The following is a 27,982-nucleotide window of genomic DNA, read 5'->3' on the forward strand; positions in this document are numbered from 1 at the left end:
AGGTATTGTACTCACCAGAGTTTGTTGGTATCGGAACGCTTTTGTTGGAGAGGCATCCCCAGTCATATCCCCAGAGACAACGTCCTGTGGAGTAGGGGTTGTTCAGGGCAATGTCTTCCCGTCTGCTCTCCACAGCAAAATCATGGAGAGAAACAGCAGCAAGGCTTCAGCTAAAATCCCACAGAGCACCCTAAGAGAGAAGGTTACTGGTGAGGGAAAGACAGAGAGTGTAACCAGAGACTCCCTGCCCCCTCCTGTTCAGTCTGTGCTTGGACACAGCAGCCGCTTCCCTGCTTTAATATCTCCCTGCTGCCCTGGCACCAGGACAGCTCAGTAAATTAACAGGAGGTAAGGTTTCCCTCTCCTCTCTCAGGCAGAATCGTTCTTCACTGCATTTGGAAGGGGTCTACAGTGGGACCATAGAAAGAATGGGGGCTGATGACAGAGAGACTAGGGAAAAAGAAGATGGAAATAGAAAATTACCAAAACTGGAGACAAGAGAACCACCCTGCAAGTTGAGTAGGATCATTCCTACAACCTGTTTCAGGGACAACTTTGGGAAGTATCGGTATCTGAGTGGGCAAGTTCTCCTAGCAGGCCTTAGAAGACTATTCTTTATATAAATTACTGGGCATCCTCACGTTTAACATAATTTTTCTTAAAGCATACACATTATTGCTGATTCCCTGGCTACAATACTTCACCACAAATAAACAGCCTTCCCCACAGTCTTGGTACCTTCATGAACGTTCATCCACCGGCATAACCAACACACGACATCTTTTTCATACAGAATCACAGGATGGTTGAGGTTGGAAGGGACCTCTGAAGGCTATCTGGTCCAACCCCCTGTCCCGGCTCAAGCAGGGCCACCTACAGCCAGTTGCCTAAAGACCACATCCAGACAGCTTCCGAGTATCTCTAAGCAGGGAGACTCCTCAACCTCTCTGGGCAACCTGCTCTAGTACTCAGTCACCCTCACAGTAAAACTGTGTTTCCTGATGTTCAGACAGAGCCTCCTGTGTTTCAGTTGTGCCTATTGCCTCTTGTCCTGCCATGGGGGCACCACTGAAAAGAGCCTGGCTCCATTTTCTTTGTACCCTCCCTTCAGGTATTTATATACGCTGATAAGATCCCCCCTGAACCTTTTCTTCTCCAGGCTGAACCTCATATGTTAGGTGCTTTATTCCCTCATCACCTTTGTGGCCCGTTGATGGACTCCCTCCAGTATGTCCATATCTCTCCTGTACAGTGGAGCTCAGAACTGGACACAGGACTCCAGATGCAGACTTGACAGAGCTGAGTAGAGGGGAAGGATCACCTCCCTTGACTTGCTGGAAACAATCCTCCTAGTGCAGCCCAGGATACCATTAGCCTTATTTGCTATTAAGGCACATGGCTGGCTCCTGTTGAACCTGGTGTCCACCAGAACCCCGAAGTGCTTTTCTGCTAAGCTGCGTCCCCAGCTGGGTGGCCCCCAGCATATATCGGTGCATGGGGTTCCTCCTCCCCAGGTGCAGGACTCTGCGCTTCTTCTTGAACTTCATGAAGTTGACTTCATGAGGTTTCAGCTCCTAATGATTCTTTTTTTCTGTTTTCTTTCTAATTTTTTCCCCATCATCCTCAGAAGTGAATTTCAAGTTTTGAAACATTTTGTGATAGACAGATACACCAAAAGAATGTATATTCTAACATCTAAATACATGCAGTTTCATTCCAGATAACTACCTTGAAAATATCTTATATTTTCCTCTTGTGGTGATGTTAGGGTTTTTTCTTCATCTCTGAATAGAAATGACATGGGAATATAGACAACAAGAAAAAAGCTATGCTTAACCAAATTTGTTACACCTAAAACCAGTCAAAGCTGCTCAACAGCACAGTCAGGAAGGGTTCATGGGATGCTGAGGATCCTAGAACTTCAGTAGGGATGCAAAGCAGGTAGGTCCTGCCTGTTGCCTTTCTGTGTGTTCTGGGCCTTTGCCACAAAAAAAGCAAGGAGGGACTAATAGGGTAGAAAGGGAAAAATCAGGGTGCTGCTCTGGGCTACTGCCTTGAGAAACAGCACTGAGCAGCCGTGGTAACTGCTCTGTCCTCAGCTGAGTTGCAGATACTGTCTACTATATCCTGAGGCAGCAGCAAGCCCAGAGGTCTGTGGGGAACTGAGCAGACAATACAGGCCACAGGTCTTTTCACAGATACTTGCTGGGTTTTTTACCTGTTACCTGTAAAGCTTTTCAATCAGGGAAATTGATAAATTTTACATCTAGGCAAAGCAGACACTTCCTTAGGGCAACATCGTGACTTCCTAAGCTATTTCTCCCACTAAATAAAGATGAAGCCAGACCAGGGCTGTAGGCACCCCAGGCCTCTGGTATCAGCAACTGCAGTGGGCGAGTGTCTGCTGCAGGTATTCAGCCGGACACGAGTGCAGGGTGCCTGTAGGATGAGCGTATGAGCCTACCTGCTTGCTAGCAATCACCAGGCTGAACTAACCAGCAGGTAGCAGACCCACAGAGCAGACCAGCAGGCCCAAGATCTGAGCAAGAGTGTGGAAGAGACAGAGGGGCCATACTCTCTGGATACTCAATGGATTCATGAATGTGCTTGTGAATCTAGAGAGCGAGGATGAGACTACTTTCACTGTCAAACTTCCACTCTTACCAGTCGAAGAGGAGAAAGGGGAGGTGGCTGTCCATATTTATGCTTTGAGCCTTGGTAGCACTGAAGCTAGGTGCTGCTGAAGGCAGTGTCTTGCCTGTTGCAGTCTGCGTAGCTGGCCATGTCAGCACCTTCCATACGTGCACCTGTTTCCGAGATGCACACTCAGCCTTGCTGCTGCCTGAACCTGCAAGTGGAAAATCAGCAGCTACAGCCATGGGCCTAGGACGGAAAGCCCAGGGTTTCTGGGCTGGGCAGGAGCAATACCCAAGCCACAAGGCTGCTAGAGGCAGTGGCAGCTTGTAAGATCCCTTAACTATTTATTCCTATGAAAAATCAATTTAGAAAAGTTAAGTCTATGGTTCAGAGTGACCCTTTCCCCTCACCCTCAAAGTCACTCTACAGGTGACTGAAGTCTAACAGCTAGCTAGTTTGTGTTTTTCTTTACAACCTAACATAACAGGTCCAAATCTACATATTTTCTCAATGCAGCATGATGCTCACCTTTGTCAAAGTATAGTTTCTATGAGAGGTGTAACTGTTTCTCCTTATTTTGCAGCTGAAAATCAGAACTTTTAGGAGTGACAAAGGAAAGAAAAAAAAAAAATCAACAGCCTAAGCCACAGTAACTCCAGTGATTTTCTGAAGTTAGAGAAGTCTGAATAAAACTGAGCTCTTTAAAAGAGGTAGTGAATTACACAGAAGATGTCTTCTTAAGAATTTGTGCACACAGGTCCAACGGTTTATGCAAACCTACAGTTTGAGACTAAGTTATACATAACAGTGATCATAAACAAGGCACCAAATGCAGATGAATGGAAACAAAAGAATACTAAACCTTCACAAGAGAAAATACCCCAAGCAGAATTGGCAAATGCAGCAACAGTAGGCCAAATTGCACTGGTACTCGTGCCTAGTGAAAGAACCTCACCATGGCTGCTGACTCTGTGAAACGGCTGATTATAACTTCTCTGGAGACTCTTGCTTCCTTCCTCTCCTTTAAAAGAAACTGCTTTCTGTATGCATGCTCTGATGACATCATCACTGTGTAATGAAGATGATCTATTACGTAACAGTATTTTCTTTTCTTGCATTTCCTTCTCCTAACTTAGTAATTTAGTAGTGATGTAGTGAAGAATTCTTGTACCTAAATGCAAGAGTAAGAACACACTGCATAACACAGGTACAGTGTACATTAGTAGTCTCAGTGTGACATAAATTTTATTTCACAAGATGTTTTAGAGATGCACAGCCAAATCTTTTCATGCTTTGGAAAGCATGCTCTCTTTCAATACTATTCTGTACGTCCTAATTTTAAGGAGATCAGTGACCTTGTAAAAAGTCAAATTCTTTGAGTATCTATTACTTTTGATAGTGGCAAATAGGGAAAAAAAACAGTTTAGAATTGCTACAATTGTATTCATTTACTGAATTGTTCTACTAAAATAGTGATTTTCATGCAACTCAAGCTTTGTAAAATATGTTGTTTACATCCCATTCACTGTTTTCACTCCCAGTCCCATAAATTTTTGACCTTACTGTTCTTCTGGTTTTGAACCAAAATGTGAACGAGGTAACATTTTCCTGTTATCCCAGCTATTAAAGTCATTCCTTAAACTATGCTAGTAGCTGAAAACTTACTTCTCTGAAAATACAAACATCTTGCTTACTTCGTCTTGTGGACTACTAGAAACACTTTCTGTGCAGGTAGCTGTTGTTAATTCCACTGTGAGTATTACTACTAGATTTCCTGTACCAGAATTTCGTATTGAGAAAACAATGTACTTCTTCCATCAAAAAGAGAACTTACAAGACAGGAATCACCGTTCTAGGTGTCATGGATGAGACAGAGTAAATGGCAGCCTCCAGTGGATCTGGATACTGGGGTTTATTTTAGAACTAATGAGAACAGAGCTTTTACCTTCTTATTTCACACTCACTCACTGGCTTTCTCCCAGGTGCATTATCCAGGTCTCAGCTTCCCTTCCCAGCAGTGAGATCATTGCTGGTCTGCGAAGGTGGAGCAGAAAGCTATGCTGGTTCTGTGCTGTGCAGCTGCTGGTAGGCACCACTTTTGGGTTTTACACATCAAGGCCTCTGGGCATCCCCTGGGATTCGTTTCTACGCAGATCTCTGGGCATCTCCTGGGATTCGTTTCCATGCAGCTCTCTGATCCCCTGGATCTTCCCCCACTTTCAGGATCTTTCCTCCAGATGGCATCATCACCTTCCTTTCTGGGTGCTTCCTCCTTCCAAGACTGCCTCTTTTCTTTTAGGAACCCTTCTTTTCGTAACCAACTCTTCCTCTGAGTACACCAAGTCCACAATTTTCCCAGTCGAAATATTTTATGTGCTGAAACACAACATCTGCCTACTAATTGGTGGTTCTGCCTCATCTCTCCTTATTAATGTATCGACTTTTCCCTAGTCCAGGTGTTATCAAAATTCACAAGATCCCATATTGGTTGCAGCTATCAGGTAAGCAGGCTTCTGCCTGAGAGTTCAAAAGTGCCTCTGGGAGGTACTATCTTGAGAAATTACGCAAAATTCTCTTTATATGGAAGCTCCATTTCTGCAGAGGTATAACTCTCCAAATGGAAGATACTGCACAGATTAATCAAACAAGAATTCTTTATTTTGACACCTCAAGGCAGTAAAATACAAGTATACAAAAAGTATATATGAAAGTGGCAGTGATAATGCAATTTGATGCAATCCTACAGAAATCTCATCCATGAGAGCGGACTGCTTCATCAATATCAGTATCTGTAAAATATTGCACCATTTCAAAGAGGGAGCACTCAGGAAGAAAGTCTTTATACTCCAGCAAGGTACAACAGCCCCTGAACTGGAATCTTAAACTTCAGAGTAAGGCACCAACTGGCAAGTATGATCCTTGTTCTGTTTATCACATTGTGTGTAAGATAAGTGCAAGATGCGTATTAATGCTCCATCTTTGTCAGCTGGAGGAAACACAGCCTTCATTTTCTTAGGCAGAACAATAAAAACGCACATGCCTAATTTTCCAGCCTCCCTCCATATCCCTTTGTGCTTCCTATTCATAATTCTATCCTGAAAAATTTCTTAAAAGCCACACACATAAAAAGAGTAAGCCAGGAACTATGCCAACTTACTGCTACAGAATGGAGAAGATCGAGACTCAAGTGAACAGACTGCAGTCCATATGTAACCCAGTATATCAGGATTTAGGCTCTACCACAAAAAGAGAACAATGCCCATCTCCCACGTCATATGGGAGTAACTGCAAATGGACACAAGCAAGAGACAAATTAAAGCATGAAGAGACTGTATAGGAAATTTCCAAAAGAAGTGATGGATTATGCCACCACTCTTCTTCCTGACCAGTTGAAATGACACTTTGCAAACAGTATTAGCTAAACAAATAGCTTTAAATGATCACAGCTGAAGAACGAAAACTCACATGACAGTGTAATTATGTGAAACTCTTCCCTTTCATTTAAAAGGGAAACAAACTGTAGTGATAAACAATCCAAGCAACATGCTTAGACTATAAAGAGCTGCCTTGAATCTTTTTGTTAATTAAACAAAAGTTCCTTTTGTACACGGCTGCAGGGTTTCAGGGATTCAGTTGTACAGTGCAATTTAGAGATGCCTGAGAAGTTGGTGGATTGTCCAAATGCTATGCCTGTTGTGACACACAGGTACTATGGCAAACAAATTCATCACCAGTAATTTATGCAGTTGTTCACTCTTGGGACTAAGGGGAGCCAATCCAGAATTTCTAGATTCAGAACTATTTCTGGGGCAGTTTATGGAGGCTTATCTGTCTGTATGAGAAATACTGAATATCTATTTGTTTTGTTGATAACCTGGGATGTCTTCCAGTTCTCTTGATAACTTGGCTACAGAAGGAATGTGCAAAACAGACTTTTAAGTAAGATCAAGATGGACAGGAAAGTGTCAAGTACTGAAAATAATAACATTCCATTTTAGAGAGGGGAAGGATCCTCCTTTACAAGAGACCCCTCTTCTAATGCATACAGGAGCTGACTGTCCTGCATGAAGAACCAGGCAGAAAGTATTTAAAAAATTTAAAATAAAAGCATAAGATAAGCAGTCTTTTATGAATAATTTTTCTTTCAGAAAGGCTTAACTTTTAAAAAAATTGTATGAATAGTCTGTTTCCTTTTTCACGCTCACTTTGCTTACAAGTGTCCTTATGTCTCCTTCCGAAGGATGTTCCCACTTCTTCCCAGTTCCAGTGCTGATCCTCTTTCCATCAACTTTTACACATATGGAATAAGTCAGGATAGTATAATTTTAAACCCTGAACGGAATCAGATTACAAAGAGTTGCCAATTATTTTAGAAAAAGACATCAAGAATTGAACTGGCCAGACATAAACAAGTACTCCTTGCTTGTGTACCTGATGTCAGAGCCCGCAAGAACAAAAATGTAGACACCCATACTCAAAAGTTCAGCTTTGGCAGTATCTCTCTTCCAACAGAGCTGGCAGAGTTATTTTCCTGGCAGATAGCCAGGAAACAGGTAAAGGTCCCGACAGAGTGTGCTACAATATTCTGACATTTCCTTGCAGCGGTGAAATTCTGTGCCTGGGGCATAACCTTCTCGTTGCTTGATTTGCCTATTCACCTAGATGTGAGATTAAAAAAAAATAAAATGACTGGAAGGATTGAGAGAAGAAAAACGTCATTGCTTTCTGTACTCATAGATTATTCTGTTTAACTTGTTAAGTAGTCCCCTATGTACTGCCTTTCTACATTATGAAAAGGATGAAGAAGTAAGGTGCAGTTCCACAGCAGCTCAAGTTGCCATGGTCACACTGCTGTCTTCACTCCCTCTTCCCTAATTTTCTTAATCTTTCCCTTATGTGAGCGCAAGCATTTGTGCAGCTATGTGGTGAGCCGGTTCATGGAATGAATCCACCTGAAAAGAAAAGCTCTTTCTACAGAAGAAGAGTAATTCATGGCAAGTCAGAGTAATTCTTGTCATAAATTCACTATGTGACCGCACAAGTGAAATGGAAGGAGACAAAGAAACAGCATTTTTACTTTGGTTAAACTGCTGTGGAACTGTATACAAATACATATATAAAAATGGGGAAAGAAATAATATTTTTGCTACAAACAAGGCAAGAACAATTCCTTTAACACTAAGTTAATCCTAGCAATTTGAAGCACTGGAAGGCTCTTCAGAAACCAGGTAAGTGTGGGAGAGGAAAGACACTCCAGCTCACCTTCACCAACATGTCAGCCACATGAGTGTCCCGGGAGTCCTCTGCAAACACAGAGGTGAGAGCCTCGATATACCAGGATCCGCGCCTGGTGTTTCGCATGGCCGCAGTACCTGAGAAGAAAGTGTGTATGATGAAGTTTCTGGGGAACACAGATACAAAAAACCTCCTTTTGCCCTAACAATCAGGGCCTCTCCCCAGTACCTTTCAGACAAGCATATCCACAGATCATATCAGAGCACGTAGGCAGACGCAGCTTGAGATTTTCCTCCTTATTTGCATCACTTTCCTCACAGCCTGGGGAATCTGACCATTCTTTCCCATCTCTTTGATCCACTCCCCGGTCCGTCTCATCTGAAGAAGCAATAAACAGTGGGGGGGAGGGAAGAAGAAATTATCCTGAATTACTGGATATAGTTTTTCTGTACTTCCTTAATTTTGGGCCCTGGTCAGCAATGTCACGACTGGTATCAAGCAGAAAGCTTTTTCATGAACTTTAAGCTTTTTCAGCTGTTTTTAAAGCTCATCTGAAAGTTCTGAACAAACTGATGCAGATACCAACAAGTGCTGAATCTGTTCAACCTAATGTGACTGTTGGTCTTTATGCTGATTGATCTTTTTTCCTCTCCTTTCCTATGCAGATCAAGGGATAACCAACAAAGCAAGGAAGTTTCTGACAGTTCCTCACCATGCATGGAAGGATTTCATGCCTAGCCCTAAAAGTTTCTATTTTCCAGTTTTACCTACCTTAGGAATGTCCAGAAATGTCTAGTCTAGTTTGTAATGCTATCTATCTACTTATTGCAGAACTCAAATAGGGCTATAATTTTCATTGCCAAGGTCTACCTTCAAGAAATCAAGAAAACATGGACCAAATATCTCATCTAGTTCGAAGTCCTGATTATAATAACATTTGTTTCAATCAAAAGCATAAATTGTGGAGTAGTAAAATGCAAAATAATTTGACCCCAAACATCAGAAAGAACTCCAGTACATGGAGATTAGTTTAAAACCTAGAGAACATTTCATATCCTTTCCAGGATTCATTAGGATGTATTATGACAAATGTACATATTCTCAATTGGTTGTGTACATGATGCAGAGTTTCCATTGTAATCTAGACTACTTGCTTAGTGGCAATAACTTTAATAGTCCAGCTACGCTGTAAGAAAAAGAAAACTACATTTTACAGGTTTTCTATATAATTTTGCCCTTTTGTTGTATGAAAATCTACTATTCTACTTACTTCCTAACAGCATGGGTCAGACTCTAGTCTTAGGAGGCATAAATGGCCACTTCAGAGGCCTTCCTGCTATGATGACTCTACATTTTTGTTGCCAGGTCATGTCTAAGATACTTAATTGGATTTCTAACCCTTCTATAGGCAGTGGCACTGGTGACATCTCATAATTATGCACAGGAAATGGTCAGTTTGTAAGTCAGAAATGTGGTCCTTTTCCTCCAAAATGAAAGCAGCAGTAGAAAGGGTGTGATTGTCCGACAGGCTAGATACAGCCTATAAGTAAGGCTCCACAGCTCAAAATTTCATAAGTACTTCCATCAGGTTCCTTCATCGTCTCTCTAAGGTAGCAATGCAAATTTTTCCATTTTTAACCACACTTTTTTCATGCTTTTATCACACTCCTCTAAAAGCTTTTAGTTCTATATCTTCTTAAAAATTTAGAGTACCATTCACAGTGTACATTATTTCAGATAAAACTCAGCTAATTTTACAGTCAAGCTATACTATTCCCACTGTCATCATCCCATAATGTATAAACTCAAAACTTTTTTCATTAAAGCTTCAGAATCAGATGTCTTCTTCATGTATTTGTCTTCAAACACCATTCTAGTCAACTTACCAATGTAACCAAAAAGTGTAAAGCACTAACCTTATCAAGATATTCCTCTATATACTCAACCTCTAATTTATATCACCAATAACTGTCACCCAGTTTGATCCAGCCTGTTTAAATTTTACTGAAGCTCCCAGATCACCATTTTCCCAATTGATTTAAATAACTTCCAATTACCTATTTGCCATTATTCATCACAGTTCTTCATTTTTCTGGATCAGCTACTATATTAAACACAGATGTTAGGCAGCTCCGAAGTCTCATTTTATATCATAGTGAAATCTGACTATTTATTCTTTTCCCACTGCTTTCTGTTGCCACTGGTTTCTGATCCATGACTGTGGACGGACTACTTCAATTTTTTAGTAGATTCATGCCAAAAGCCCTTTGGAAATTATGTAGACTGTTCCAACTCTTCTTTATCTACATTTTTTAATGTGTCTTTAATAGAAGATAGATAAGGCTTATCACATAAACTTAGGGAAAAAGAATAACCTATGCATTTCTCACTTTGTTTCAACTGGCTCTAGCTAATTTGCATGGCATAGAGATTGACTACTAATCTGAAATTGTCCACACTATTTATAGAGTCTTTTAAATGCTGCTTTCAAAAAACAAAAATTGTATTGGCTAGTTTAGCCTTTGAATGCTAACATGAAAAGGTACATGTTTTTGTTGACAGCTCAATTACTTTGTAACTAGCTTTCCTCTCTAACTATTAATCAAGGTTTAAAAAAGAGGTTAAAAAAGGCAGTTTTGTGCTTTTTTTTTTTTTAATTAAAGAAAGATTTTCCCCTTTCAGTTACTCAATTCTCAATTCTTTGTCTACTGCAGTATCCCAGTTCTGCAGCCTTTTGCATATCTTTCTTAACCAAAATCTTCTTGGGAATTGGAAGTCCCAGCCCAGTTTGTTGATGTGAACAGAGCCATTGTGGTAACATTACAGTCAAATAAACCTAACTACCTAATTAGGTCAGCTGTCAATTCTGGCTTATTACACTTGTTTCCACACTGTTATGAGTCGCCACATTCATGTTTGTTCAAGAGCATCTAAAGGTTTAACAACATAAAGAAAGCAATCATCACATTCAATTCATATTGTAAACATGCAAGTTACGGTATTTCCAAACACTTAGCAGGATCATATATTTTTGATACCCAAAATACTTCATGTAGACTTTTGTTTTTTCTCTGCATTGGGATTAAACACGAGTAGATAACAGGTGAATGGAACATTCTCTTGGCTAGAGGATAAACTATAAATCTCTGCTAAAAATGAAAGAAGGGAGACAATTTCAAGGAACAAGGGAAAAGAAGGGGAAAAGCATACACGCTAGAAAAACTTCTCTATCACAAGGGAAAAAACAAAGCTTTCTATAACAGAACTTCTCTTTGGAATATCTGCAGTTTCACAGCGATCTCAAAAAGTCCAAACACTTTAGGGAAAATTTGCTCATTAGCAGATCTGAAAGGTAGTTAGTTACAGACATGTGTTTAGTTACAAAAGGAGGGAAAACAAATGGCCTAATTAAAAACAAAAATAGGAACAGAAAGACTGGGAAAAAATCAAATCTATGAGAATCAAGAACAGAATTCGGTAGCTACAGTAGTATACAGAAAAGAGTGTAAGGAAAGGTCATTTGGAGGTTGAAAGCAGGACAGACTAAAGGAAAAAAGAAAAGAAAAAAAAGACTTGGACTTTGATAGCTTGAGAGGTGATAACACAAGAGACACAACACATCCACGATCAAGAGACAGACAGGACTTCAGACAAGACTCCAGCGCTAGTGTACCACTCCATGCTGTGCTGCAATTTGATGCACCATATGCCCCGCTCCCCCTACTGCAGGCATAGCAAGAGAAAGTCTCAGTGTGAGTGGGGTATGATAGAGCTTTGTATCACTACGGTGCTCTGGGGTCTGCAAGTCAATGCACACACCTCATGCAGAGCAAAAGACACTTACAGAGCAACAGATGCAGTGGCAGCAGCAGGGCAGAGGGAGGTGAATATGGGTCCCACTTACACCTGAGAGAAGCAAAGAGGAGAGTTGACAGCAATTTGAATGTGAGGGTGTGTATGTGTGTAAAATGAGCCTTAATGGCATGCCAAATACATGGCTTTTAGTATTTGGGCACTTACCTCCCCGGCAGGCCTGAATAAAGAACATTTTGGGCTTATTCTGGAGATTTGGACAGTTTGCGTTATCAAAGAGCCGGAAAGCCTCCTGCAACTGAGAGAAGAAAAAAATAAATATTTGTCACTGCAGCCTTCTGTGAGCCAAACCCAGTCTCACCTTCCTTCCCTATATTTTGGTTATACCTCACCAGTCTTGATACTTTCTCCTTTATCTTCAAACTCAACGAGTGACCAACAAATTGCTTCTGCACTCCCCACCCCTCGGCTCCTGCCAGTCTGTGTTCATGCACTCTACCTAGTACTTGTAAGAAAGAGAGAATGAAATAACTTCTCCTACTTGTCCTATTTCTATGCCATTTTTATCTTACAGACCTCTCATAAACAGACCCCTGCCCTTTTCTTTCTCTTTTTAAAAAACGTAAATCCTCAGTCTCCCATTGCTTCATCTTGTCTCTCTTTTTTTTTTTTTTCCTTTCCCCTCCTCTTTCCATTGTTACTTTCCAAGATACAACCTACAACAACACATCAAGACATGGGAATATACCTGTAGTAGTTTGCCATCACTGCCATAAACCCCACCCTCCACACCATGGGAAAGTAAAGCTACAATACAGGAATCCACATCCCGATGATCTGGCAGCTTAGAGAATCTCTCCAATGCATTCTGCATCTCCTGGAAAAGAGACAAAAAATGCTTTCCAGACTTGCACAGGGAAAGTGGGTCAACGTACAGTGAAAACACAAATGTACAAGAGAAACAAAAACGGTCCCCCTGTTATGAAATAAACCTTACATACATCAAATTCACAGGACAAAAGACGTGTTTCATAAAAAAAAAACAAACCAAAAATCAGCAAAATGTTCTTGTTCTTTTATGGAATATTCAGTCCTAAGTGTAAGATTGTGAAGTAGGAATCACTTAGGACATCTACATTTCTATACTGGCTGGCAGGGGGATGCAGCAAGTACCTGAGTTGGTACATATGGATTCAACATAGGAGAAATCAACTGGTATCTTCTAGAGGTTTTACATTGACACTTGAGTCTGGCTGGGATATTGGAGCAACTTAACAGAGACACACTCTGGTACTCCAGGCATTCAAACACTAGTGATCAAAAACAACAACAATTTAAAGTGGAAAATTTAAGGAACTCTGACATCATGGCAAGTGGAAAAGCCTTCTTATAATGTTGCAAAAGCTGCCTTCTACAATAAAACTCTCTTTAACAGATTCTGTACCACTTAGTTTCATGGGGATTTAAAAGGAGTAAGAACAAATAAGGCTGGAGAGGGCAGCAATTGCATTCCTTAGGAAAGAGAGTGGCTTGATTCAGTCAGTCATGGGACATTATAAATTTTCTTAAGTGAAGCACAGCCACTTCTCTAGCAAAGACCGAAAGAGTGCAACTTAACTGCATAGATACTGGAAGACTGATAAATAGGATGGCAATTGACTCCACCAGTGAAAGAACATGAAGACATCACTTACTCTTGCAAAGATCAGGTCAAATATTTGCAAAGTTAGACTTTTCCAGTGTTACAATATCCTAAAAGTTAACCTAAACTGGAGACTATTCATTTGTGGGTTTAACATACATGCCAGGTGTGGTCTAGGTATTCTTACCCCTTGCACTACAAGGGGTCAGACTAGAGAAGTAGCTCTTGTGGTCCTTTGCAATCCTACTTTCCACTGTAAGTCCTCTGCCTTCCAAGCTTCTTCACATTTGTCAGTATGCTAGCAGACATCATCCCATTTAGCTTTACTTTCTATTCATAAATGACAATGCATATCTTCCTTTTAAAGCTCAGTTATACCAAATGGGACCTCTTAACATGTTTATCTAACAGTTACAAACTCTCATCCACACTGGTTGTGAAGTACTGGGATTCCCCTTACCTGTGCAGTTTGATCATGAAAGACTGTCACTCGATACCCAAGATGCTTGAAAAGCATCTCCAGGGAAGCACAGTCCACATCTCCCCCTGCACGATACTCCAAGTCCTTCTCACTGCTGAAATGGACGTTGCTGAGAACAAGTGCTAAGCCTCGGGGCTCTGATACCAGTTTGTATGCCTGAGAAGATTTAAAATGGGTAAATTTAGACTACACAAGGAAATAACAAAGTGTTAAGAGTAGAACAGCAATTCCTACACAACAGCTTGACATGATATGCAGGATTTCTTGACTGAGAAGGCACAAAACCAGCAGAGGTCAGTTTTTTGAAGTTTCTGGTTGTTTTGTTTTTAATAAATAAAACAAATGTCTGTATTGCAAAGGGTCCCAAAGACAACTGTATTTGCATTTCTCCACAACTGATGATCCTATAACACTACTATTAAGACATTATACTAGCTTTCCTTATTTCATATTAATTAGACAACCTACACAACTTCAAACGCTGCATAAGATTAGAAATTCAAATTGTTCTACCCGGTACTACTCAGTACAGAATCCTGATCTGGTTCTTGAGCCTAAGGAGAGACCCTTCCAGGTACAGTTGACAACTAAAACAGCCAACACCATGACTACTAGTTGAAACACAGTTCTAGCATCTTACAGTCATTTGCAGGGTGTGTCATCACACAGAAGGAGATGAGGATGCAGACAAATAAATATGAGGCAATAATACTGTCAGCTTACACAGAGAAACAGAACAGAAGGCATTTCATGAAGCTCTTCATGAACAAAAACCAGAGGCAGAGGTGTGTATAGAGTTACAGAACTTCTCAGAATTTCTTGACACTTGTAAATGAGAACTACATTGAATCGAACATGACTGGTAACATCTTTCAGTTACAAAAATAGCACAACGCTGATCTGCATCCCAATGAAGCATGTGTTTCAACTCTAGTTTTAAGTAGCACATGTTCAGTTGATACATCCAAACACCTCACATCTTTCACCTTCTAAGGGGATTTTCTCTGTCAACTTCTTACCAAGTGCTGATGATCATGATAAAATTCAGGAGTGCAGTACTTCACTAGAGGAACTGGGGGACCATCTCCATTATCCAAGGAATGTTGCATTGGTTCTGTGCAAAACAAACATATCAATAACAATTAAAAATTCCAACTTCAAAGCCTCTACATTAAGGCAGTAACTTGCAAATTCCTGTATTATGCTATTCATACCTCTAAAAATTTTGCTTGATCAGGGACTACAGACACACAATGAAATATAGCAGGAAAAAATAAAAGTACTGCAATGGTATACTTATTTTTTTATAATTTTAATTGGCAACTTTTTTTTGTCTTGTATGTTGGTTGGACTTATCTAAGGCCTAGTAAATTTAATTCTAGAGAATATGAAAACAGAATTCTCATCTAAAATTAAAGCCATGTGTTTTCTGTCATTTTGTACAGTATGTTATTTCTTTCACAGTTAGGCTGACAAACCATTGCTAGAAATATTCAAATATATTCAAATACAATTGTGCTTTTCCTTTCATAACAGGCCCCCGATGCTTACTGGATACGATTATTTATTTTTTGCTGAACACATGCGTCGGTGATCAGACTACACGTTTCTAACTTCCATAAAGTGCAATGCCCTTTTTTGTTTATCCTTTCCTCTGGGTAACAGCAGATAAGGGGAATGATAATCAACTATTTGCAGACAAACACTCCCCTGTCCTGAAGAAATGGAACTAATGACATTCAAGATTCCCTCTGAAATCCTTTTTCAGCCTTTTGAGACATGGCTCTCCTGGCTGGAATAACATATATTCTAAAATACCAAAACAACCCAACCTTAAAACCTCTGCACCGAAATAATAAAAAGCCTTCAAAATGTAGACACTTGTTCTTTAACACCAGAGAGAGCTCCTAGTAGCCATCACACAGTTAAAGCTGTGGTCAGGGAACATGAGTATTCCAGGCATTACCAGAGGCAACGCAAAAACTATCAAGGACATTCATTCCAACTAGTTCCCTGACCTAAGTCACAAATGCTTGCTGAAGAAAAGCTGATTTGCTGTACCCGACAGAAGCTACAGAAACCTATGTTGGCCCTATGTAACACACATCAGGCCTTGTACTAAAGCCTAACTTGCTAAGTTAAGGAATACTGCCCCAAAGCAGTATCTTTTCACAGCTCTAGTTCAATTAAACTCCATAACAAATCTTAAACAAAGAAGAAAATCTTTGAAAAATCTAAAATTTTACTGACATGTACTGTTTAAGCAAAAAAATTTCCTGTAAGAACAAATGAAGCTCTCTAGAAATTGATTGGGTTCTCTCTTCCAATATGCTATTTCACTTACGTTCTAGCCTAATTCTACTTCCTGCATCTGATCATAATATAGTCGTTCACTGTCAAGTTTGTATTCCTGGGATGAGAAAAGTGGTAGCAAGCTTATTTCTAGAATAGAAGTGAGTATCAAGAAATTACAAGCAACCAACCAGGCATCAAATCAAATATTTACAGTGTCATGTGCGACTCACCAATCCAGCGTGGTTTCTTTGAATTACATGACTCACTGGCAGGGAACGGAAGATTGGATCCATAACAGTGTTCAAGCTACAAGATATCCAATAAATCCATGAAAAAAAATCCATTAAATCCATTTTTTGTCAATGCAAAATTCCTTCCTTTCTTTGCTCATCTCTATTTCTACCCAAACCCCTCAGTTTGGAAACCTTACACTGAGATCATCATATCCTCCTTGTTTTTGCCAAAAATTGATTTGTTTACTGATTCCTATCTTTTGGTTTGCCTTCCAGATTTCGTTGTTTGTATAGTAAAGCACAACTGAAATAAAAAAATAGAAAGGGTAGTCTATGCTGTTCCTATGCTTCAGTTTGTGCCCGTTGCCCCTTGTCCTGTCACTGGGCACCACTGAAAAGAGTCTGGCCCCGTCCTCCTGACATCCACCCTTCAGATATTTGTAAGCATTTATAAGGTCCACTCTCAGCCTTCTCTTCTCCAGGCTGAACAAGCACAGCTCCCTCAGCCTCTCCTCATAGGACAGATGCTCCAGTCCCCTCATCATCCTCGTAGCCCTCCGCTGGACTCTCTCCAGTAGCTCCTCATCTTTCTTGAACTGGGGAGCCCAGAACTGGACACAGTACTCCAGATGGGGCCTCACTAGGGCAGAGTAGAGGGGAAGGAGAACCTCCCTCGACCTGCTGGCCACACTCCTCTTGATGCACCCCAGGATCCCATTGGCCTTCTTGGCAACAAGGGCACACTGCTGGCTCATGGTCAACTTGTCATCCACCAGCACACCCAGGTCCCTCTCCACAGAGCTGCTCTGCAGCAGGTCCGCCCCAAGCCTGTACTGGTGCATGGGGTCGTTCCTCCCCAGGTGCAGGACCCGGCACTTGCCCTTGTTGAATTTCATTAGGTTCCTCTCTGCCCAACTCTCAAGCCTGTCCAGGTCTCACTGAATGGCAGCACAGCCTTCTGGTGTATTCAGCACTCCTCCCAGTCTTGTGTCATCAGCAAACTTGCTGGGTGTACGCCCTAACCCTTCATCCAGGTCATTGATGAGTAAGTTGAATAAGACTGGGCCAAATGCTGACCCATGGGGGACATCACCAGTTACAGGCCTCCAACTAGACTCGACGCTGCTGATGACAACACTCTGAGCTCTGCCATTCAGCCAGTTCTCAATCCACCACTCATCCAAACCACACTTCCTGAGCTTCCCTAGGAGGATATTATGGGAGACTGTGTCAAAAGCCTTGCTGAAGTCAAGGTAGACAACATCCACTGCTCTCCCCTCATCTACCCAGCTGGTCATGCCATCGTTGAAAGCTATCAGATTGGTCAAGCATGATTTCCGCTTGGTGAATCCATGTTGACTACTCCTGATAACCTTCTTTTCTTCCACTTGCTTAATGATGACCTCCAGAATGAGTTGCTCAATCATCTTTCTCAGGATGGAGATAAGGCTGACTGGCCTGTAGTTCCCTGGGTCCTCCTTCTTGCCCTTTTTGAAGACTGGAGTGACACTGGCTTTTCTCCAGTCCTCGGACACCTCTCCTGTCCTCTAGGACCTCTCAAAGATGATGGAGAGTGGCTCGGCAATGACATCTGCCAGCTCCCTCAGCACTTGTGGGTGCGTTCCATTGGGGCCCATGGATTTGTGGACGTCCAGATTGCTTAAGTGATCTCTCACACAATCCTCCTCGACCAAGGGAAGTCACCATTTCTGTAGGCTTCCTCTCTTATCTCCAGGGCATGACATTCCTGAGGGCCGGCCTTAGCACTAAAGACTGAAGCAAAGAAGGCATTCAGTAACTCTGCCTTCTCTGCACCCTCCATCACCAGGACACCCACCTCGTTCAGCAGAGGCCCCACATTTTCCCTAGTCTTCCATTTGCTGTTGATGTACTTGAAGAAGCTTTTCTTGTTGTTCTTGACACCCCTTGCCAGATTCAGTTCCAGGTGGACTTTAGCCTTTCTTATCACATCCCTGCATGTTTTGACAACATTCCTGTACTCTTCCCAAGTGGCCTGTCCCTCTTTCCACATTCCATAGACCTTTCTCTTCCACCCGAGCTCCGGTAGAAGCTCCTTGCTCATCCATGCGGGTCTCCTGCCTCCTTTGCTAGATTTCTTACTCAGGGGGATGCACCAATCCTGAGCATGGAGGAAGTGATGTTTAAACACCGACCAGCTCTCTTGGACCCCCCTACCTTCTAGAGCCCTGACCCATGGGATTCCTCCACATAGGTCCTTGAAGAGACCAAAGTTAGCTCTCCTGAAGTCCAAGGTTTTGATCCTACTTATTGCCGTCCTTCCTCCACACAGGATCCTGACATTCAGGCTGCCTCCAACCTTCACATCCTCAACCAAGCCCTCTTTGTTCGTTAGTACAAGGTCCAGCAGAACGCCTCTCCTCGTCGGCTCCTCCACCACTTGCATCAGAAAGTGATCATCGATGCTCTGCAGGTACCTCCTGGACTGTGTGTGCCTGGCTGTGTGGTATTCCCAGCTGATGTCAGGGTGGTTGAAGTCCCCCACAAGAACCAGGGCCTGTGACTGTGAGGCTACTTTCAGCTGCCTGTAGAAGGCCTCATCAATTTCCTCCTCCTGGTCAGGTGGCCTGTAGTACACACCCACAATAATGCCACCCGTATGAGCCTGTCCCTTAATTCTAACCCATAAGCTCTTGACTTGTTCTTCTTCTGCCCCCGGGCAGAGCTCAATACATTCCAGTTGCTCCCTCACATAAGAGCAACTCCACCACCTCGCCTTGTTGGCCTGTCTTTCCTAAAGAGCGTGTAGCCATCCACGACAGCATTCCTGTCATGCGAGCTGTCCCACCATGTCTCTGTAATTGCAATGAGACCGTGGCCCTGCAACTGCACACAGATCTCTCATTCTTCCTGCTTATTGCCCATGCTGCATGCATTGGTGTACAGACATTTCAGGGAGGAACTCGAGCATGCTGGTTTCCCTGGAGGGATGGCAAGAGGATCTGCCATGTCCATGCCCACCCTTAAGGTTGTTGGTCTTTTGCTTCTCAGCCTGGGACACAGCTGAGGAATATTCATCCCTGCTCTGATTAGCCACTCTTAATCCCCAGCCAGATGGGATGGCTTGAGCGTCGTGACTTTGTCCCCCACCCCCTGAGTCCTTCAGTTTAAAGCCCTCCACAGCAGGTTGGGTAGCCTGCTGCCAAAGATCCCCTTGCCTCTTCTAGACAGATGGGTCCCATCCCTCTCTAACAGGTTATAGTCATTGAAGAAAGTCCCATTGTCATAAAAAGCAAAATCCTCACGGCAGCACCAACCATGAAGCCAAGAGTTGATACCCATAATGTGCCTGTTTCTAGCTGATCCCCTTCCTCCAACTGGCAAAATGGAGGAGATGATAACTTGAGTACCAAAGCTTTTAGCTTTCATCCCCAGGGCTTTGAAATCTTCCTTAATCCTGCCAACATTCCACAAATGACTTGCAGTGTCATTTGTGCCTACGTGAAAGAGTAACAGCGGACAGTAGTCTGTGCTCTTCACAAGTTGTGGCACCCTCTTGGTCACATCTCGGACTTTAGCTCCCAGAATGCAGCACACCTCGAGTGCCTCCCTATCAGGTCAGCAGATGGGCGCCTTGGTGCCCCTTAACAGGGAGTCACCCACCACGAGTATCCGCCATTTCTTTTTACGGTACCCGCTCTGTGCTGCTGGTGTAGTTTCCTCTTGCAGACCCTGCTTCTGGGTATCTATGGTTATTAAAGCCTCATAATTGTTTTTGGTAGTTATGCTGGAGGGAGGCTGGAGCAGAGTCCTGCTTTTGCGGGTCACCAGGATCCAAGGTGCCTCTTTCTCACTGGTGGTCTCCACAGGAGCATGGCTCTGCAACCACCTATCTATCTTCAACTCAGCTCCTCTGATACTGCGTAGCCTGCCTACATCTAGTGCAGGCACTTACCAGGGCTCTAGAAGAAGGGTCTGGGCATTTGCTGCAAGCTGCAGCCTGCACTGACGTCTCCTTTGTTACCAGCTTGGTCTGGGTAGAGGCATCAGACATCACAGCGGCACCCACTACAGGAGCTCTGGTTCTAGCTCTGAGGCAAGTGCTCACCATTGTGGCAGAGACCTAGAGCTCTCCCCTCAGGCTGTGGTCTACTGGCGGGTTGTAGGGCCCTCCCTGCACCAACTGCTGCACAAACTGCCGTGCCACGCCCTGTTTGCCCGCTCTGTTCGCCACACTCCCTAAAGGCTGTTTAAATCTCCCGCGGTTGCTGCTGGCAATGCCCATGCAAACGTCAACCCTGCTCGCTCGTGAAACCTGCCGGCGCCTACCTCCCTTCTCCGTGATGACCCAGCTAATGGTCAGTGGAGTGCAAAGCTGCACCAAGAATAAGCTGTCCCTAGCAAGTGGACAGGGCTTGGTCAGTGGAATGCGCAGCTGGGCCAAGAACAGGCTGTCCCGTGTATGGGGGGCAAGGAGCCCTCAGCCTTTGGAGTTTTGACTCCCTGTGATAGAGGTAGCGTGTTTGTGTGTCCTTTCTGTCGGTGTTGTCATACTTTTGTTACCACTCAGTGTTGTTGGTGTGGTCATAAGTTTATTCGAGCTGATTTCAAGAATAAGCACGGGAACGCAGAGACCTGAGCAGGTCACATGTGATAACAGTTATCATATGCACGAGTGCATGAAAGGGTCAGGCTGGAAAACTGCCTGAGGTAGCTGGATGATTGTCTGTGACTGAAGACAGTCACAAGGGATGATTGTGTGAGAAAAGTAACTCTCTGATTACGGAGTGTGAGAGAGAATCATCCTGCTCGGCCTCACAGCTCAGACCCATATCTGTGGATACCAATATATGCTCTTTACTACAAAAAAGGGCTGCTTCTGCTCTCTCTCGCTCTTTTCGCTTGCTTGCTTGCTTGGCTTCAGAATAAAGGAAACTACAGAAAGAGAAGGAGGAAGAATGGAACATACAGAAAGATATGGAGGAAGAATAGAATATATATGAACACATTGCCGAAAAAAACCCCAGATAATCCATTCGATCCAGAACTGACTGATCCTGACTGTGAGCCTGATCTGTATCCCCCATTGCCAGTGACACCTGTAAAACCTGACATGGTGCCTGTGGTAGCCATCACAACACTGCCTCCCCCCCCGCCCCCCCCAAAAGCTTAATAATGTATGGGGTTTGGTTTGTTTAAAGAGCAACCGATATGATTTAGGAATTTAATTGGGAATTTGGGAATTGGTTTTAGAGTACTTACAAGTTGATACATATTGTGGGGTTGCAAGTTCTCTGGGTATTTGGCACTGATTGATCATTTCGGGACTCTGATTTTGAGGTATATATATTATATACTGTATATATTGTTTTGAATGAGCTCTGTGTCTATACGTATGACATATTGGTTGAGGTAGTTTGACTGTATATGTTGTACTGAAGTAATACACAGTTTGTAGGCAGAGGGATTAAAAAAAATAGAGATATGGATATAGTGGCTCAGCAAAGGGCCACAAAGATGAGGAAGGGACTGGAGCGTCTCTCCTTTGAGCAAAGGCTGAGGGACCCGGGACTGTTCAGCTGGGAGAAGAGAAGGCTCAAAGCGATCTTATCAATGTGTATAAACACGTGAAAGGAGGGTGTAAAGAGGATGGACCCAGGCTCTTTTCAGTGAGTGGTGCCCAGCGACAGGACCGGAAGAAGTGGGCACAAACTGGAACACAGGAGGTTTCCCCTGAACATCAGGAAACACTTTTTTACTGTGAGAGTAACTGAGCACTGGAGGAGATTGCCCAGAGAGGTTGAGGAGTCTCCATCCTTGGAGATACTCAAAAGCTGTCTGGACGTGGCCCTGGGCAGCCTGCTCAAGGTGACCCTGCTTGAGCAGGACGGGCTGGACCAGATGACCTGCAGAGGTCCCTTCCAACCTCTACCATCCTGTGACCCTGTGTGAAAGCTCTCTTCTTCCCAAATTCCTTCCCCTCTGCTTTTACTAAGGCTACTACAAGTTTCAACTTGCAACAAAAACCCACCCTGCCTTTGTAAACAATTATTTTTCCCGTTTGAAAAAGATCAGTTTGTGCTCAAACCCAATCTGAAATGCAATCCATCCATTTAATTTTTTGAAACTGTTGTACCCTTGCAATCCCATGGCTCAGGTCAGATGTTGTCTTCAAGATAACTGCTTCCAGATGCTGCTGTTTGGTTTCTCGTAGAGCTTCACAGAAGGCTGCGAAGGCATTAGGGCCTCTCTTGGGCAGCAAATTGAGGAATTCCACATTTTGGCTGAAGCTCCCAGACTTGGCCTAGATCCAGAGAAAAAACAAAACCCACACTCAAAGTAACACCCCAACACAATTAATTTTCAATGAATCTGCAGAACAACTATTTTTTTTACTTCATGTAAACGTTTCATCACTATGCTTAGCTGTGCTAGATCCATCTTTATAGCTTTTTCTATCTCATTTCACTTCCAACTCCTCTGTTCCTGTTAGCTCAAGGGGGAGAGTATATGACAACGCAGCAAGCCAACAATTCATACATTACCACACACAGTAATACACCCTCTTCTCTCTAAACTTTTACTTCCAGTTACTGTTGGAATAGTATCTATTTCCTCTCATTGAATACACAAAGTCCAGAACATGTTTCCACTACTACCCAATGGTTTATGGTCTCATGCACCAAGACACAAATCCCTCAGAAAGCATTAACTAAAATACTCCTTTTATGCAGTCAATTCCTAAAAGATACTATGTACGTGTAGACTGTAACGCTTAAACCAATGAAGCAATATGTAGCAGTATGTGAGAAAAATCAACCATCAAAAATGAAATTTATGTATCTGTAAAACATTCCCAAGAAGTTTTAATCACAGGAATATTAACAGGACATTTGCCAACAACCTGTAAAATTTATACAGTAACAGCCTTCTCTGTGAGATCTAAAATACCAAAACATCACATACTAAAATACTGGGTATCAAAAATAATTTTATCAATTCCATGGAATTCATCCTATATGATTTAAATTACCATGTAGATCCAACACCTCTCCTTTTGGTGATGCTAAAAAAAGGCTGGTGAGTTACACAGAATAAAGGCCTAACACTACATTTGCAATCACAGGAAAATCAGAAAAAAAAGCCTTGAGTCACATGGGTAAATCCTCTGCTCTCTTTCATACAATTAATCAAGCTTGGTGTTAAACATAGTTTGGCTTTTGTCCCATCACATTGCTTGAAAGGATATTGCAAAATCTTGTTGATCCAATGCTTATGAACCTATCCTGAAATTTCAGAGCTATGTTCATTCATGACTTTCCCTTACTTATCACACTTCTTTCTATAAATGGGTCTCCATTTGCTCTAGTCAACAAACCACTTCCTTTCAGCCTCCTCATAAATGGCCTCTTCCCCTTGCCAATGCAGCAACCCTTTCCTATTCCCACAGAAACCCCAACTTTCAGAGCACTGTCTTCTCACCTGTGCCTTTCCACAAGAATGAAAATACTTGCCCCTTTCTCCTGGTAACAATTCTCCATTAGTCTGTATAAGATAACCAGCTCCATATACTTGTATCTTGCTGTAAGCCCACTGAATTTTATTTTACCTAATAAAGTAAATTGACAGCTGATATTTTAAAGTATCCATTAATTGTTTCTTCCTTTCTAGTAGACCTGCAGCTGTTTAAGACAAGCTTAAGATCATTAACCTTCTTCATTTTATAAGTCTTCACAGTCTATGACTCTAAGCCACAGATCATAATTAAGAACACACGCTGACCTCAAGAACTGGATCTTCAGTTTTATTGAAAAGCTAAGAAGTTTCCATAATGTTCATATTCTGCACTTTGTATGTACAGTAGTCTGCTTTTGGCAGACTTCTTCCTTAAATCCTCAAAGTGCTGTACCTCCTCACGCAACTTCCACATCAACACCACATTTAGGTTACACTAAATAATGCTCAGCAAACATGCAGAAGTAAAACTTTCTTAAGACAGACTTCTTTCATTTTATTTTCTAATACAGCTGTAATTTCTTTTTGTACCCTCACAGGTGAGATTGATAATCTGCATAACAGGAACAGGTTGCTCTGAACTCCTGTCAAAATCCCATAGTATCTCTCTTCCTACTGAGCCTGAATATACACGCAGAATCCGTGGAGAGAGCATGTATACTTGACAAACACCCTAATCAAATTTACGTCACTTTGTCAAAGCCAGTGATCCCTTCATTACCGTCTAGGGATCAACACAGAGCATTTACATCTCTGTATCTACATGATCTGATAGCCTTCAATTACAGCACAGAGTTTTCAACTTGTTTAAAAAGCAAGAGTAAGCTTTTGCTATCGTATCTGCAATTTTAAAGGTCCATTCCAGAGCTCTAGAAGAACATCTGATGCTCTGACAAGAAGGTATTAATGAAGTAGATTTTGGACTTCATCTTAAAAATGGCTGTTTTCACTGTCCCACTTTATTTCCACTGTCATTTTTGCTCTGTGTTCAAAATCCCTCTCTTCTGGGCCTCCATCTAGATAATTTTATTTACGTAATCTTCACTAGACAGCAAAAACATTTTTTTCCCTTTATTATTTCTTAAAAGTCTCTATAATTGAAAAAAAACCAAATCATTTACTATCTTTCCGAATGACCCAATTTAAGTTCATTCCTGTCAGTTCCTATTCTCTTTCCTCATTTCAAACATCAGAGGAAGCTGCTCCTATTTATTAATTCTTCTCCAGGGTACACCTATAAACTTTGTACTTTCTCTTCATATTCTCTGTGAGATCTCCAACCAGCTCAACCACCTCTGCCTTCAGTGGCTCTTCCTGCAACATCCTGAACTAGTCAGCTATAATATCCAGGAAAATCTACCCTCTGTCATCAGACACAGTGGCATTTGTCTCCCCCTGTTCCCACTAAGGTACCCGATCATTAGCATCACAATACGCTTTCAAGAGCGGGCTACCTAACAGCACTCCTAAGACCTCTGTTCACCTTGTTTCAGAGTGGAAGACTACTACAAATTCACAGATCTGCTATAGAAAAATGAAAGGTAAGACAAAGTGGTTTTGACTCCAGTGACCTTTTTCTTAATGCACACTACTTTTTGTTTACTTACAGCACTGTTATGATTAGTACTATCCTGCAAACGTTCCTTTCATTTCTATCCTTCTAGCAGAACGCGTATTTCGCAGTACTACTGTTCCATGCTTTCCTCCTACACCTGCCACATCTCTATTTTTGTGCAATTTCCAGATTCATACCTTGCAACAGTAGTTCAAGTCACTTTGTTCTTTTGCTCAGGCTGCTATTGCTATTTCTATACAGTTAAGTTCTTAGGTATGTGCGTATGTTTTATTAGGCACATTTTTTCCACTAAGCTATTACTATTTATCTGACATCCATCATAACACCTTTCTCCTTACTGATAATCCATTATCAATCCTTGCTGCATCTCCTTTTACCCAATTACACCTGGAGGGGAAGATTCCCTTAGACTTTCTTCCCCTCTGTCTCAGTTTAACACTTAACTACAGCAGCATTTTCCCAAAAAGACCACTTTCTCTAGCATTATCCTACCTTTGAGAGGCTTTTTTTTTCCCCCTCCTTTACTTCCCCTCCCTCCCTCTTCAGTGACTAACCACAGGCCAGCAATTGAACATCCCTACTAACCACCCATACTTCAGCAGTGTTGTCCTTCAACCCCCATGGACTGCCGAGCACCACGCAGCTGCTCAGTCGCTCCCTCCCCAGCAGCACGGCAGGGAGAATCAAAAGGGTAAAAGTGAAAAAACTTGTGGGTTGAGATGAAGACGGTTTAATAGGCAAATCAAAAGCCATGCACACAAGCAAAGTGAAAAAAGGAGTTCATTCACTACTTCCCATCAGCAGGCAGGTCCTCAGCCGTCTCCAGGGAGGCAGGGCTCCATTACGCGTAACGGTTACTTGGGAAGATAAACATCCTAACTCCAAATATCCCTCGTTCCTTCTTCCCCCAGCTTTTATTGCTGACCACAATAGCATACGGTATGGACTATCCCTTTGGTCAGCTGGGGTCAGCTGTCCCAGCTGTGCCGCCTCTCAACTTCTTCTGCATCCCCAGCCCACTTGCTAGCGGGGCGGTGTGAGAAGCAGAGAAGGCCTTGATGCTGCATATGCACTGCTCAGCAACAACTAAAACATCCCCCTGTCAATCCCTAGCAACATCAATCACAAATCTAAAACACAGCACCACAGAAGCTGCTATGCAGCAATTAACTCTATCCCAGCCAAAACCAGTACAACCAGTTCTTGACTCATTCCCTGACTTTCACTGTCTTCCTTGTCCTCATTCACTAGGGATCGGAGCTATTTCAGGCGAGACTGCCTGCATCTCCCACAACTTAGCACAGGCATCCTTGACAGACCCCATGAGGAATTTTACATTATCTTTGACACACCACAATGAGTCAAACTTCATCGGGAAGTTACTTCGTCACGGCTTTCAAAAAACCTTATCGGCCTCAGGTTCATACCTTCTGCACTGGAGCCCAGCAAACAGCTCATAATTCCATTTTTCAGCATCTGCTCTTATGACAGGACCATCCACCTTACTAAGGCACTAAAAAGTCCCTCAGTTGCTCACTTGAGTGCCACGAAGCACTTGACACGCACCCTCACTCATTTCCTTTCCCGCCTGCTTTCTCTTTGAAGCCATGTATTTCTGTCCCGGACAGTCTTCAGTGCGTCACCGTGCCTCTGGGATCAATCCCAAGCTATTTCCAATGACTTCTCTTCGTAGTACCTGCTGCTCGAGACAAGTAACAAAAGCCCACGAACAGCACTTGTCATCCCAGAGTCCCGGATCATACAAGGTTCTTCATGCAGTTTATAAAAAGACGTATGAAATGCAAATTCTTGAAGTGAGAAGTACACAAGTGCCACAAGTTGGTTTATAATGTATTCCTCCACCTGCTTTCACAGTGTTCTTTTGGAAATAGGTATTCTTCCTACTTTTACAAATGGAAAAAAAACCCGAGAGGCACAAAACGACAACAAACGCCTGGCAGACAGCACCCTACTCGCGTGGCCACCACGCACCAGCATGCAGGCCAACAACTCCACCAGTCTCGGATGAGATCCATACGCTGCCAGACACGGCCTACGGTTCCCTTGGGTGTTGCAAGTCAACCCCACGCCACTTTGCACGCACAGCAAACACAACCCCATCAAAACACCAGGTAACACATGGACAGGTTCCACCATTGCCAAGGCCGCCACCGAGCCCCACCGGCAACGAAGCCGATGGTGCAGCCGAGCGTCACGGGCGCTACCTGTATGGTTTCCACCATCTCCGCGGTGACGATGTCCTTCTCCACTAGGTGCTCCACCAGCTCCTTCAAGACCAGCTGCTTCGCCAGCAGCACCCGGTTCCTCTTCAGCGCTTCCTGGTGACACCGCCGCATGCCGCAGGCAACCAGCATTCCGGCGGCAGGCGGATGAGGAGACCCGAGGCCGAGCTCAGCGGCGGGAGGCGCCCTCACCCCGCCCGCCCGGCTGCCCGGGAGGAAGCGGCCCCTCACAGCGGGCGGAAGAGGCCCGGGACCGGCGCGCGCGCGCGCGCGCGCGCTCCTCCCCGGCGGCCCCAACCCTTCGACGCGCTTCCCCCGGTCACGTGGCCAAGA

At 43.0% G+C, this 27,982-nt stretch overlaps 2 protein-coding genes across 3 annotated transcripts in view; both read right to left on the reverse strand.

Annotated features, from left to right (window-relative positions):
* Positions 1 to 94, reverse strand: part of CLCN1 (chloride voltage-gated channel 1) — a 65,732-nt gene extending 65,638 nt beyond the window's left edge. The window contains exon 1 of the mRNA XM_075438844.1: positions 16 to 94. Within this exon, the coding sequence (XP_075294959.1) occupies positions 16 to 66 (51 nt within the window). The 5' untranslated portion in view covers positions 67 to 94. The remainder of the gene's footprint in view (positions 1 to 15) is intronic.
* On the reverse strand, positions 82 to 27,982 carry CASP2 (caspase 2). 2 transcript variants are annotated; one of them, XM_075438872.1, is made up of 10 exons: positions 27,632 to 27,982; positions 22,452 to 22,619; positions 16,334 to 16,409; positions 14,828 to 14,922; positions 13,788 to 13,964; positions 12,434 to 12,562; positions 11,893 to 11,983; positions 8,101 to 8,250; positions 7,900 to 8,009; positions 82 to 190 (listed from the first exon to the last, which is right to left on the reverse strand). In XM_075438872.1, exons 1-10 carry the CDS (start codon positions 27,779 to 27,781, stop codon positions 167 to 169), a joined length of 1,170 nt encoding a protein of 389 aa, XP_075294987.1. In that variant the 5' UTR covers positions 27,782 to 27,982; the 3' UTR covers positions 82 to 166. The 2 variants fall into 2 exon arrangements, with proteins under 2 accessions (XP_075294987.1, XP_009930304.1); XM_009932002.2 differs by lacking the exon at positions 82 to 190 and adding an exon at positions 5,062 to 7,295 and having other exon boundaries at positions 27,632 to 27,975.

This window comes from Opisthocomus hoazin, chromosome 1 (genome assembly GCF_030867145.1).
Source record: "Opisthocomus hoazin isolate bOpiHoa1 chromosome 1, bOpiHoa1.hap1, whole genome shotgun sequence".
In the NCBI taxonomy this organism is placed as follows: Eukaryota; Metazoa; Chordata; class Aves; order Opisthocomiformes; family Opisthocomidae; genus Opisthocomus; species Opisthocomus hoazin.

What these genes read in the sequence shown, in the direction of transcription:
- CASP2 (XM_009932002.2), bottom strand. Translation starts at nt 27,781, where the DNA reads ATGCTGGTTGCCTGCGGCATGCGGCGGTGTCACCAGGAAGCGCTGAAG. An exon ending in TTCATGATCAAACTGCACAG is followed by an intron (nt 12,563 to 13,787) that starts GTAAGGGGAATC and finishes TCTCTTTTCCAG; the next exon opens with GAGATGCAGAATGCATTGGA. An exon ending in TATTCAGGCCTGCCGGGGAG is followed by an intron (nt 8,251 to 11,892) that starts GTAAGTGCCCAA and finishes TTGCTTCTTCAG; the next exon opens with ATGAGACGGACCGGGGAGTG.